We start from the raw sequence: 14,396 nt of genomic DNA on the forward strand, positions 1-14,396 counted from the left end.
CTCCAAAATCACTACAGATGGTGACTGCAGCCATGGAATTAAAAGACACTTACTCCTTGGAAGGAAAGTTATGACCAACCTAGATAGCATATTCAAAAGCAGAGACATTACTTTGCCAAAAAAGGTTAGTCTAGTCAAGGCTATGGTTTTTCCTGTGGTCATGTATGGATGTGAGAGTTGGACTGTGAAGAAGGCTAAGTGCTGAAGAATTGATGCTTTTGAAGTGTGGTGTTGGAGAAGACTCTTGAGAGTCCCCTGGACTGCAAGGAGATCCAACCAGTCCATTCTGAAGGACATCAGCCCTGGGATTTCTTTGGAAGGAATGATGATAAAGCTGAAACTCCAGTACTTTGGCCACCTCATGTGAAGAGTTGACTCATTGGAAAAGACTCTGATGCTGGGAGGGATTGGGGGCAAGAGGAGAAGGGGACGACAGAGGATGAGATGGCTAGATGGCGTCACTGACTCGATGGACGTTGAGTCTCAGTGAACTCCGGGAGTTGGTGATGGACAGGGAGGCCTGGCGTGCTGCGATTCATGGGGTCACAAAGAGTTGGACACGACTGAGTGACTGATCTGATCTGATCTGCTCTGAGTATAAGCATATTATTTTCATTTATAGAGATACTCATAGAGGAACTAGAAATGTAAACAGTTCAAATAGGTTCCCTATAATAGCAGAGTCTTGGCCAAGGAGGGGTGAGGCCAGGGACTACTTCATTCACCATAAACCCTCAGTATTATTTAATTTTTAATATCATGGCATATACTAATTTAGTAAAAATAAAAACATGTATCTTAAAAAAAGAAACACTGAAAGCAAAGAAAACTGAAGCAATATGCAAAGCAATATGACACAATGAAAAATGCAGAGAACGTGACTGAGTGACAGGCACTTTCCTGGCTCTGAGGAAGTCTCTACTGTGCGCAGTAATTTATTCTGTGCTTTCACAGAGGCGTCTGCTGCTTCACCCGCAGTTTTCCTTTGAGATGGAAATCCACAATAAGTAAACCTCCTGCTCCCAGCACAAGCACTGTGCTCTGGAACGTGAAAGCTGATAATCATCTCTTAAAATTTATGTCACTCATATTTGTTGTTAATGTTTACTACTTGGAGGCTTTCTGGTCCAGGTAACTATTTTCTTTCATTATATTTAATCATTTTTACCCTCTTTATTTTTAAAACTCTGGCACAAACCATTTTACCCACCAACTTCTTTCAGTTTCATGTCATCAGCTACCCAATAAAAGTGTTCAAATGTATCATAAATTTACAAGGAATCTGGCCAACTGGAGACAGGCAAAGAATTTTTTTAAAAGAATAAACCTAAGAGGCCACACAGGATTGTGGTTTCTACAGCAGATTAAAAAAAAAAAAATGACTAACATGAACATTAAGATATTAGCCGGGAGCCAATTTTATCATTTTAATTTCCGCTCTTTATGCAAGAGACCGGCTGAACAATAGCCAATAATAGTAAGTGTAATGGAAAACCGAAAGACTTATCTACACTGTAATTAAGAAAAGAATGAAGATTAAAGTTGGAGCTAATTATAAAACATATGGTATAACTTTGCATTGCCGCCTATTTGCCACTTCAGATAACGTATTTTTCATTTACTCTCCTCCATGAGGGATTAGTCAATTAAACATTTCACTCCCTCCCCCTAAAAAGAAAAAGATGGATGGAAAACTTTTTTTGTCACACTCAATGAAATGAACAGTTTCTCGGGCTGATTAATCCTTGGCAACATACAGAGAACACATACAGAACCAAGAGAGCAGATACACCAAGTGCTAGAGCATAAACATTTAGTTTCATGCCTGAGAGGGAAATGCTTGCCTTCTGCTGAGAGGGTGGGAGAGGGGCTGTATTTAGCATGTTTTAATTATCAAAGGATGATGTACTGGTCTTTCCTTAACCACCCTGAAGCTCAAAAATTGGGAATAAATATCCGGCCAGATTCTTTGGCATTTTTATTTACATATTTTAAATTAAAAAAAATTTTTTTTGCAATATTTATTACTTGATGTGAGGAAAAGCAATTACCTCTTGGTGTTTTTGAGTTTTTAGCACTTGTAACATAACCTATCCCTTGGGTAAACAGAGATGGCATGCCTAAATGCAAGGTAAAAATTTAATGCTATAAAACTTGATCTTTCCCTTCCCTTATTCTAGAATGCAAATGATAATATTACTAAAGACAACAACAATAATAACAACTGGTGGCGCTGGGTTCCATTTTCAAGAATAAAGGGCAATTTAACAGTCACTCTGACGCAAAGTTCTGCATAAGGTAATTTATAAAATATTTATAAATTAACTGTATGACATGTTAAATTCTACCAAGTAGAACTTCAAATTTTATTCCTGATACTTTCAGCAATATCCTCAGATGAAATGCAAAAAACATAACAATACATTAAAATTGGATAGGCCCAAAAGGGCTTGAGGAAACATGTTCTCGGGACCATTTCTGTTCTGAATTGAGAATTTCCTGCACAGCAACCAGTTGGAATTCATGACCCCCTGGAGGCTGCAGGATACTTTATTCTCACTCTTGTGCAGGCCACAGGATGGAGGCCTCTTAATTGAAACTGCCTCTTCAATTTCTCTTTAGAACTCACTGTTTAATTCAAACATCAAATATTAATTAAAACAACCAAGTAAAACAGCTCTTCACAATCAGAGCACTACACTGGCTCTCCAGTTCTTTAAACAGAAGCCACCAATGGCAGCTATTTTGGTTTGTTTTCTGTATTTAGCCTAGTAGGGTTTTTTCCTCCCCCCAGCACCAAGACGAAAAAAAAAAAAAGAGCAATAACAAAGACGAGAGTGGAGCTGAAGACCGTGCCCAGACACAGGCCCATTTCTCTGAAAATAAATGTGTCTGCTTTATTTTCACATTTATCTCGGAGGCAGAGCCCACTGGAGCACAAATCAACTCTATTAATGTTATCACTTAATTAAAATTTGTATTAAAAATGATGCTGGGTAAAGCAAAACGCAAAATAAGACCAAGAGCTTGTCTGGAGTCCCTCCCAAGTTCTTTGTCATGGACCCCACCACCTTACTCTGAGCACTCTGAGCACCACAGACAGCTCACCGCACCTGAGAAAATAAAACCACTGAGGGGCTGACCTTCACCCCCAACTCCCACCCCAGGGTGCCCGGGGCCTCACCTCCAGCTCCTGCTCCCTCTGCAGGGCGAACTGCTTGAAGGACTTGACAATGAGGCCAGCATTGGAGCAGTCGTAGACGAATATGGAGGGGCTACCCATCCACGTCTGCAGGTCGTATATAGACAGAGGGATGTACTGAGTGTAGTTCTGGAAGAGAAAACAGTGCATGTTTGTGACTCACACCTGGAGAACTCTGCCTGCCCACCAGGACCTGCACCTCCACGAGGGTCCCCAGCATGGGACCTGCTGCATATAATGTTCTGCACACTGTAGTAAAACAGCAGTAGTCTAAGCTCCCCACCATTTGCCCGTTTCAATCATAAAGAGGCGGGCAGTGGTCACAGTTCAACCCTGGCTGGAGCTCCTCTCGTCCTCTGTTCGGCTCTCTCCTCTCCTCCCCTTGGGAGCACGCTCACTGCACTGAGGGATCTCCTTCCACGTGCCCCATCACGGCGCCTTCATACCCACCCTTCCTCTGCCACCCATCTGCAGTCAAACCACAGCCTTCTCTATAAAGCCCAAGGCTCTGTATGCTACTCTGTTCCTGTTCACCATCTACTCCAAAGCTTCTCCAGGCTTATATAACAGAACCCACTCCTCACTTACAAAGTCAGCTCGGAAGAATTGACTAGGTCCTCAAATGTGCAGGGTTTCCCTGCAGTCCCTTCATTTCAGTCCTACCCGTAAGCGCTTTATCCTCTAGATGATTTAAATCACACTGAAGGTGTACAAGTGGATTTGGCCCCATAAACTTTTTTCAAATCACAGAACAGTAACATAATAACATGAAATCTGCTAAGTGAAATATTTTTCTGGACATGCTGTACTCTTCAGTACTTGAAACCACTCCAGCAATTACTGGTAAACATAGAAAGGAATGGCCCTCATCTCAGCAGAGAAATTATTAAAAATCCACACTCAAAAGTAACATTTTTAAGCAATTCTTCTGCATAGAACACCCCACTTATTTACCGTTCCTCGGGCACTAATGGTTTAAGTGGTGAAACTCCGGCAGAAATCAATTCTGTGCACTTACAGGAAAGGTGACGGTGTTCCCTCAAGGCTGAGCCACAAACACTGCCTCTGGTATTGCCAAGAGGATCATTTCTAATGCAATAGAGAAAACAGGCAGAAGACCGGAAGACCAAACCAGGCCTGGAGAAGACTGCCATCAAGGTGATGGCAAAAGCCTTCTTGTTAAGCACACTCGTCACCAGCTGCAAGTCCCATCCCAGACAGGAGAGGACGTGCCGGCAGCACAGGGGTGGTGGGGGTGCAGGCATCTTCAGCACAAAGGGACCACCCTCTGCTCATGCCATGCCACTTCACCCTGCAAAATGCAGTCACCTGGTGTCTTGCTCACTGTCACTGCAGAAGGTTAAAGAACACTTGGATATGCTCTCTCTAAATAAACTCTCACGGAAGAGTTCTAAAGAAAGCAGTTCTTCCTAACGAACCTATAAATGCGGCACCCTATCAAAATACCAGCAGGGGTTTCCCGTAACGGAATTTGACAAGAGATTCTAAAGTTAGTGCTGAAGAGACATTTATAAGAATACCCCCTCAAAAACTGTGAAGAAAGAATAACCAGTGGGGACTCATGCTGGCAGATATTAAATACATTATAAATCTCTATTGTAATTACAGGATGCTATCAGGAAAGGAGAGACAAACAAATAAAACAGGAGGGAAAGCCCAGAAATAGACCCACAAATATAACTGTAACGGCGGTGGCATATCACCCCAGTGAAGAAAGAATGAACAATTCAACAAGTGATTCTGTAAAATCTAACTGAGCATTCAATACTGCCATCTGAGATTTCACACACAAAATAATCAGGACAGATTTTAAAAATAAATAAAAAGCAGAATAACAGATTTAAAAATTTGTTTTGGTGTAAGAAAGACCCTCTTAAACATACGAAAGAAAAAAAAATGTAACAGCATAAAAATTAAATAATTCTGGTAAAAGTGCATATCAATGACAAGCAATTGAAGAGGGAAATAGGTACAACGTATGTGACATAGGGTCTGTATTGAGGATATGTGTATATACAAGCTTGTGCTGCAAATCAACAAAGGCTAAACAACATACAACAGGCAAAAGCTGCACACAGGCAATTCACAGAAGAAACATGATGATCAACAACTATGAATGTTTCACTCTCTCGATTAATCACGGAAATGTGAATTACAATGAGAATCATCCATCTATCTACCTTTCTTCATCCAGCAAACTGGAAAAAAATATAAAAGATGAATAAAGCCCTATGTTGACAAGGATGTTCAACAGGGCGCCAGCTCATCATTGCTGTGAGTATAAATTTAGGAAGATTTTTTGGGAAGGCAATTTGGGTGGTTCTTAAAATTTTTTAATGTACATGCCTTTGACTTCTAGGTGTCCATCTTATAGAAATACTTGCATTTGTATGTACAGGGATCTCTGGTACTTTCACTGGTAAAATCCTGTAAGCTGTCTACATGCTACTGTGGAAAAGACTGCCAGTCTACAACCTATTTTTTACCCTCTTAATCATCAATGCAAGTTTAGCTGAGCACTGTTCCCAGTTTCCTTTGCAGCTAAGTCTGATCTTGCAGCCCAAATCTGACCTATGGGACATGATCAGAAATGTGTCCAAATTATAAGTGCTGCCCTAATGCTCACCCCTTCCTCTTTCCCTTCCCGGGAAAAAAATGCAAACATGGCAGGCCATCCACCTTTGACTGTACAGGAGGACTGGAGAGTTGTGTGATGGAAGGACTTGGGCTCGGTGTCATGAGACAATACCGCAGCAGGCCCAGATGGCCCAGAGGGACTGTCACAGACAACCCTGGATCCTAATATATCCAATATGAAGGATCATTAAGCAAAAGGGGCCCATACTATGGAACACCATGCAAGGTTATTTATAGGCACTGACATGGAGAGATGTCAGAGGCTTGTAATGACTTTTAAAATGCAAGTATTAGAACCTCATATATAATATGATCCCATTTTGTGTGTAAAGCACCACATCCCCAGCACGTAACTTGAATGAAATAAGAACTCAGCAGGCATGTGCTAAGGGGAAGGTCCTATAAATGGTGCTGAAAGAACATGGAACGGCTAAGGGCTGTTTTCTCTGACCTGGGAGATGACAGGGGAGTGGGGGCTGGTAAGAAAGTGTCACATCTATTTCTTTTAAGACCTCTTTTCTCTTGGAACATTTTAGAATAGAAATTACTTGTATTTTTTAAAAGACAAAATGTACATAACTACTAAAAGGGAGGAAAAGGGTAAGCTCTGGGGTTCACTATAATGTACGTTCATTGTGTTTCATAACCAGCAGGTATCACATGTTATCTGTACAAGTAAAAAGGCTTCAGCTAAGCCACACTGGACAGAGCAGACATGAGTCAGTGCCTCCCTGGACAAAGCAGGAAGAGCAATCCTCTCCAGCCCTCTCCTCAGCAGCCTCCCTCCCTTGCTGACATGCAGGTCCCACTGCTATGGGGGGGTGGGGGGCGTGGGTTGGTGGGGTGTTGAAAATGAACCTGTTAAGTGTGCAGGAACACCCCTACACTGATAGGAGAAAGGATTTTAGCACCAGCCTAGGAAACTATCACATTTTTATATACCAGCCACACTCTGCTGTTTATCTGCTTCCCACAAGGTTCTAGCTCAGCGACAAGTGGCCACAAACGGCTGGGGCAGTTCTGACCCCCTTCCTGCCACCCCTTCATCCCCATGACTGTCGGGAAAGGGTGATGCTGTCATCTTTGCTGCCTTCTAGGTACAGCCCCACAAGACCCAAAGACAGGGAAGAAGCACTAAATAAAATATATTTTAACACATTAAGTTCTGAAGTCTGGCCTTTGTAACTGAAATATAATTTTTATATTTCCCCAAAATCAAAAGTTACTTTTTAAATTTCTGAGATACAAATGTAATTAATGGTGATTCATTAAAATAATGAAGCACTAATCCATCAGGAAACGTGTTAAGCATTTTCCCTTCCATTCCCTGTGCCTCTGGCTGCCCCTGAAATGGTTCAAGCGGAGTTGTCAGCCACTGAGCCCCACTGGAGGGCAGAACTGCCTCCATTCTCTAATGCTTGTCCAAGGGACAGCATGCAAGGAGATTTCAGAATTGGTTTTCAGCCTCACGATTTTTAGTTGTGAGAGGGGCTGGCATCCTAGGCTGTCCACAGGGATGCTTAGCCACAGAGAATGGCTTGGACCCATTCCTCCACACAGATGGGCTGTGTGGTGGGTGCAGCCTCTGGAATGCCAGTTGAGGATAAAGGGCCTTTGTAGCCGAGGTGGAGGCACCCCAGCCCTGTGGGCGTTTGGGGCTGGTCACTCGGTGTGGGGACCAAACCACACCCATACCCAAGCAGGCACTGCCACGCTTGGCAGCATCCCTGGCCTCAACACACTACCTTCTAACAACACTTACCCCTCTCTGCCAGTCGTGACAACCAAAAGGTTTCTGGCGGCGGTGGTGATGGTTTAGTTGCTAAGTTGTGTCCAACTTCTGTGACCCATGGACTGTAGCCCATCAGGCTCTTCCATCCATGGGATTTCCCAGGCAAGAATACTGCAGTGAGTTGTCATTTCCTTCTCCAGGGAATCTTTCCAACCCAGGGATCAAACCCACTTCTCCTGAATTGCAGGGGGGTTCTTTACCGCTGAGCCACCAAGGAAGCCACCAAAAGATCTCTGGACATTTAAATGTGCTCCTGAGAGGGAGGAAAGCCTCCTTGATGAGAACCTCTGCCTTTGAGGAGAGAGAATTTCATTTAAAGCAGGAGCTGTATTCTGCAGTTTAGTAAGCCTGTAAAACTTGGAAGTCTGTGTCCCTGGAGGGATACAAAATCAACTCTATTAAACTGCATGGAGGAAAGTGGCCTTTGAGAACTAATCCTTATTAGAACTTGAGCAGGTGGATCTCATTTCCCATCTCGGAAGGATCCTGGGGAGTCTGTCAAGCTTCAGCCAGAATCATGGTTTTACAAACCTGCAAAGGGCAGCCAGCACGATGCTGGCTGCAGCGAGTGAGCGGAGGACAGAAGCAACATTCAAAGTGCAACTATTTCTATCCCGTGCAATATCCCCATGTCTTTTAGGCTGAACCAACCTACACAAGCTGGAGAAGTCAAAGTTCCCCGCACCGAAGGCCACCTGGAACACTCCAGGGCCTTTCAGGCATTGGTTTGGTTTCTCCCCCACCAAAAACTACAAGTACAGAGAATTCCTAATCAAAGCATCTCTCCTTTTTCTTGAAAAAAACATATCCAAGGCCATGTTTTCATTGCAAACAAAGAAAAAGAAATAGGTTTTAGATAATTTATTCATTACACTCCACTTTAGCTGTCAGGTTATATTAAACATAAAAAAAAAAAAAAAAAAAAGCCACATGCTTCATCGGACTGTCATCACAGCTGAGTCAACCACAGAGGCGGCGAGCACCGAGCCCCCGGACAGGAGCTGCGAGGAGGTGCACTTTGTTCTCCAGGTAAAGCCAGTGGCTCTCTATCTCTGAGCAGATTCTAAGTTCAGACAGCCCCTAACTCCCAATGGTTCAACTCATGAGTTTTTGACTTCACATTGGGGCAAAGTGACATCCAGGCAGTAGAAACTATACTTTGAATGTCGATTTTTTTCTGGGCTAGCGACATGCAGTCCTTGATGCTGGGCAGCAGCAGTGAGCACACCTCCCAATTAGCCCACAATCAGGAGGGTGAACAACCTATACACTTACAATTATCCAGGACACAAACAACCCTTCTGTTGGCTGATGGACTCTTTATCACTGAGTCACCTGGGAAGCCCTAGGTTAGGTGCAGCAAATGCGTTTTCAGCTTTTGGTATTTCCAAGTATAGTGGGCTTATGGGACATAACCCCACTCTAATGCTGAGGAAGGTCTGTACATCTGTTAAAGAACTCAAAATATGAGTCAGAAGTCTCAGCCAGAGTAAAATGGCATCCTCCTAAGGGTTTTCTGGTGAAGTCCCCAAGGGTGCATGTTTCCTCTGACCTCACAGACAGGAAGCACAGGCGCATCCAGATGTGTCAACCTGGCTTTCTCTGGATGGTAAAGGCATCTGCATGTGGCTATTCTCCAAGGAGAGCAGGGGAGCATGGGTTAGCAGAAGATTCATCTGCCTTCTGAAGGAACCAGCAACGGAGGTGATGGCCCAGAGATGTTAGGTATGGGGTAGTGTTACTTGTGAATCAAACACTCCAGGGTTTAAGTCACAAGCAAACTCCTTAAAACCCGTAAGGCTGAAGTTTATTGGTTTTGTTGATACTTTCTCTGCCTTTCCTTTATTGCTGTTTAGTCACCAAGTTATGTCCGACTCTTTTCAACCCCATGGACTAAAGCCTACCAGGCTAGTCTGTCCGTGGGATTTCCCAGGCAAAAATATTGGAGTGGGTTGCCATTTCCTTCTCCAGGGGATCTTCTTGACCCAGGGATTGAACCTGCATCTCCTGCATTGGCAGGTGGAATCTTAACCACTAAGCCACCAGGAAAGCCCTCTTTCCTTTATTACAGCTCAATAATTGTTTACCCTACGAGTAATTTTAAATAAATGTTATTTAAATAATAGAATGTATTGGTTTGGAAAAACTGCACACCACTATCAAATAGATATCTCTTATTCTGGTTTAGTATATAGTTCATTACTGAGTCTGTTGAAAGATGAATCATAAAGGTTTTTAAATGTGTTATTATCAAAAGGATGTATTTGTGATTTTTTAGAATCAATATTTGTGCCAGACCACATTTAACATTTTTTACAATTGTTACTTTATCAAAACTGAGAGTATAGCAGTCCCCCTCCTTGAAAAAAGTGGGTAATTTTACTGTAAACTTGGTCTTTCTAGCATCTTTGTTTATGCTTGCAATGGCTGAAGACCATCAGAAAAAATTCTATTTCTTCAGGAGAAGAGTTAGCAAACTTTGGACGATCTCTTTATAAGAACTTTAAAGTTTTTTTTTTAAATACTATTTTCTTGATGCTGAGATGTAAAACTTTAGACCATATCTTAATTGATTTCCCAGATATTCTATGTTTGAAAACCAGATTTATGGAGGAAGAGTTCTCAAGTGAGTGTGCATCAGAATGGCCTAGAGGGCTCGTTAAAATACAGATCTCTGGGTCCCTCCCTGGAATAGGCTTCTCTAAGTCTTCAGTAGGTTGTGATAATTTGCATGTATCATAAATTCCAAGAATATCACTGCTACCATATTTTAAGAACCCCTGGTGCAGACAGTGCAAATGCTGGGGCAAAGGACATTCACTTTCCAGTTTGAGTGTCACCTGTTCTTCCTATGGATCATGGAGAACACTTGCTTTTTTCCATCCATGATTTAACATTTTACATGTAATGATCAGGATACACTTTGCTGATGATACTTATATAAAAATATCCATTCATCCATGAGTTGACATGTAAGAAGTGTTTTTTTTTTTTAATATAAATTTATTTAATTGGAGGTTAATTACTTTACAATATTGTAACTACGAATTCAATTTCGTTGATTGATCTAGGGCTATTCAGATTTTCGACCTCATTTTGGGTCACTTTTGGAAAGCTGTATTTTAAAAGGCATTTTCCATCTAAGTTGTTAAATGTACTGGTATAAAATTATTAACATTCTCTTATCTTTTCAATGTCTATAGAATATGTGGTGACATCTTTCATTCCTAAATGTTGTCTTTTCTCTTTTTTTTCTTGCTACCTAGACTTGTTAATTTACAGACGTTTTCCAAAAACCAAACCTTAGCTCTTTTAACCTTCTGTACAACCTGGTCTCTGTTTTACTGATTTGTGCCCTTGATTATTTGTGCCCTTCTACTTCCTTTGAGTTTAGATTGCTCAACATTTTCCAGTTTCTTAAGGTAGACATTTATATTTTTAAGTCTTTCTTTCTTTCTGTATAAGAATTTAATAAGGCTATACATTTTTATATAAGCACTGCTATAGCTGTATCCCACAAGTTTTGACAAGTCATCTTTTCATTACTGTTTAGTCTGAAGTATTTTCATTGTCCCCTGTCATACGTTTTTTGATACATATATTATTTAATTTCAAAATACTGGAGGATTTTCCAGGTAGCATACAATTTCAGATTCTGTGGTCAAGGAATAGACTCTGTATGATTTCAACCCTTCAAACTTTATTGAGACATTTATTTCTGTAAGGCGGAACAGGCCTTTCTCATGTTCTATGGGCATTGGGTGTAGGGTTCTGGTAAGTGAGTCAGAGCAATTGATGGTCTTTTAAGTGATTTTTTTTTTTTTAATTAGAAAAATATACCATGTCTGGAGTTTTCTTTGTGAGAAAGTTTTTAATTATCAATTTTAACATTGGTTTTAACCTATCAATTACTGCCAGACTGTTACTCAAATACTGGATATGTTTCTTTCTCTAACTGGTCCTGACAATCTTGCTTTATGTGTCTTAAATTCTATTAGCCATCTATGCATTCAGGATAGGTATAGCTTCCTGATGACCTGACTTGTCTGGTACAATGTCTCTTTTCATCTCTGGCAAAACTCCTTGTCTCAAAGTCTATTTTCTCATTAGTAATACAGCCACTTTGGCTCTTTTTCAGCTAGTCTTTCGTGATACACCTTATTACATTCAAGCATCTCTCAGGATTTCCTTGGTGGTCAGTCCAGTGGCTAAGACTCTGAGCTCCCAATTGCAGGGGTTGTGGGTTCAACCCCTGGGGAGGGAACTAGATCCCACATGTTACAACCAAGAGTTCACAAGCTGCAAATAAAAAGAGCCTACATCTGCAACGAAGATCGAAGATCCAATGTGCCACAACTAAGACCTGGTGCAACCAAAATAAATAAATGTAAATATTAAAAAAAGAAATAAAGTGCATCCCTTGCTGACAGCAGAAAGTGTGATCTTGCTTTTTTATTCAGTGCGACATAAACTTATAAAACACAAAGAATGAGGGACGTTCTAGAGGATAACTGGTCTGCACTCCAAAAGTCAATGTCCACTGTTCAGAAAATGGAAACACAAGTCACAGAATGGGAAGGACTCTTTTAAAGATGAATATCTGATAAAGGACTTGTACCCAAATGTAAAAGGAACTCTTAAACTGAGTGAGAAAACCAATAGTCCTATTAATTGATAAAAGTGGGCAAAAGATATGGAAACCCCACCAAAGAAAATATACAGATGGCAGCCAAGCATATGAAAAGATGCTCAACATCCTATGTCATTAAGGAACTGCAAATTAAAAGGAGATACCACGATGCACCTAATTAGAATGGCTAAAATCCAGAACACTGGCAACAACAAATGTCAAGGAGGATGTGGAGCAATAGGAACTACCATTTATTGCTGGTGGGAATGCAAACGACGCAGCTACTTTGGAACAGGGTTTGCCAATTTCTTAGAACGCTAAACATAACAGCTAGTCTAGCAGTGGCTCTCTTAGGTATTTATCCAAATGAGAAGAAATCTTATGTCTATACAAAAATCCACACAAAAGTTTAGAACAGCATTATTTACAATTCCCCAAAACTGGAAGCAACCAGGATGTCTTTCACTAGTGGTACATCCAAATAATGGAATCTTTTTCAGTGGTAAAGAGAAAATGAGCTCTCTAGCCGTGAAAAGACATGAAGGAAATTTGAATGTATACTCCTAATTGAAAAAAGCCAGTTTTAAAACACTACATTCTATATGCTTCTAACTATATGATATGCTAGAAAAGGTAAAACTATAAAGACAATATGATACAAATAACATATTTAACCCCTATATAAAACATATAATTGATCAAGACACACTAGGTTATCCCACAAAGGAAAGGTATATTTAATACTAGAAAATCATATATCTTCCAATGCATTTCAAGTTTAAAGGAGAAAAATCATACCATCATCTAACACATACATACAAAATGGCTTGGGGGGAAAAGCAACATCTATTGATGACTTGAAAAAATAAACTAGGAATAGAAGGGCATCTTTTAAAAAATATTTGTATAATGTTGTGTTCATTTCTACCATACAACAACACTGTGGTGGTTTAGTCACTAAGTTGTGTCTGACTCTTGGAACCCCATAGACTGCAGGCCGGGAGGCTCCTCTGTCCATGGGATTCTCCAGATTCTGCAGATTCTCCACTGCAAGAAAACTGCAGTGAGTTGCCATTTCCTTCTCCAGGGGATCAAACCCAGGTCTCCTGCATTGCAGGCAGATAATTTACCAAATGGCCTATGAGGGAATCAGTCATAATTATACATGTACCCCCTCCGTCTTGAGTCTCCCTCCTTTCCCCCATCCCACCTCTCTAGGTCACCACAGAGCGCCAGACTGGGCACCCTGTGTGCTACAGCAACTCCTCATCCACTACCCACTTTACACACAGCGGTGTGTATGTCGATGCTGCTTTCTCCATTTGTCCCATTCACTCCCTCCCCCACTGTGTCCACAAGTCCATTCTTTACACCTGTGTCTCCACCGAGAAGGGCATCTTTTAATCTGATAAGGGTTTTTCTTATTTTTTATTCTTTTTACAAATATCTATAGTGAATATCATACAATGATGCAGAGGACACACTCCTTTCCAAATGAGGAATGAGACAAGGACATGCAGTCACCATTCCACTCTCTGGGAGGTGCTGGTAACACAGAAAGATACAAACAATAAACAGCAGGACTGGAAGGAAAGTAAACTGCTGTGATTTGCAAACCACATGGTAGTCTGTTTAGAAATTTTAAAATATGTACAAATCATTAGGATCAACGAGAGAACAGCAAATTAGAAAGAAAGAAAGTGAAGTCGCTCAGTTGTGTCCAACTCTGTGACCCCATGGACCATAGCCCACCAGGCTTCTCTGTCCATGGAATTTTCCAGGCAAGAATACTTGACTGGGTTGCCATTTCCTTCTCTGGAGGATCTTCCTGACTCGGGGATAGAACCCAGGTCTCCCACTGCAGGCAGACACTTTACCGTAAGCTAGTTAGCAAATTAGCAGACGTAAAAAAAATGTACAAAAAATCAACTGCTTTGCCACACACCATGGTAAAAACTCACAGAACATCATTTTTAAACATTTGTAACCACATGGCCAAGAGGAGCTACCCCTTGCCCGAGGTCAGGTGTGGTGGCCAAGAGGTGCTACCCTACGCCTGAGGTCAGGGACGGCAGCTGAGAGGAGCAACCCCATGTCCAAGGAGTGGTGGCTAC

At 41.4% G+C, this 14,396-nt stretch overlaps 1 protein-coding gene across 2 annotated transcripts in view; it reads right to left on the reverse strand.

Moving 5' to 3' along the window:
• RPTOR (regulatory associated protein of MTOR complex 1) overlaps positions 1-14,396 on the reverse strand; it is a 323,749-nt gene that overhangs the window by 168,760 nt on the left and 140,593 nt on the right. For both annotated transcript variants that reach the window (XM_027518037.1, XM_027518038.1), the window contains exon 5: positions 3,185-3,331. In XM_027518037.1, coding sequence (XP_027373838.1) covers positions 3,185-3,331 — 147 coding nt within the window. The remainder of the gene's footprint in view (positions 1-3,184; positions 3,332-14,396) is intronic.

This window comes from Bos indicus x Bos taurus, chromosome 19, assembly GCF_003369695.1.
Source record: "Bos indicus x Bos taurus breed Angus x Brahman F1 hybrid chromosome 19, Bos_hybrid_MaternalHap_v2.0, whole genome shotgun sequence".
In the NCBI taxonomy this organism is placed as follows: domain Eukaryota; kingdom Metazoa; phylum Chordata; class Mammalia; order Artiodactyla; family Bovidae; genus Bos; species Bos indicus x Bos taurus.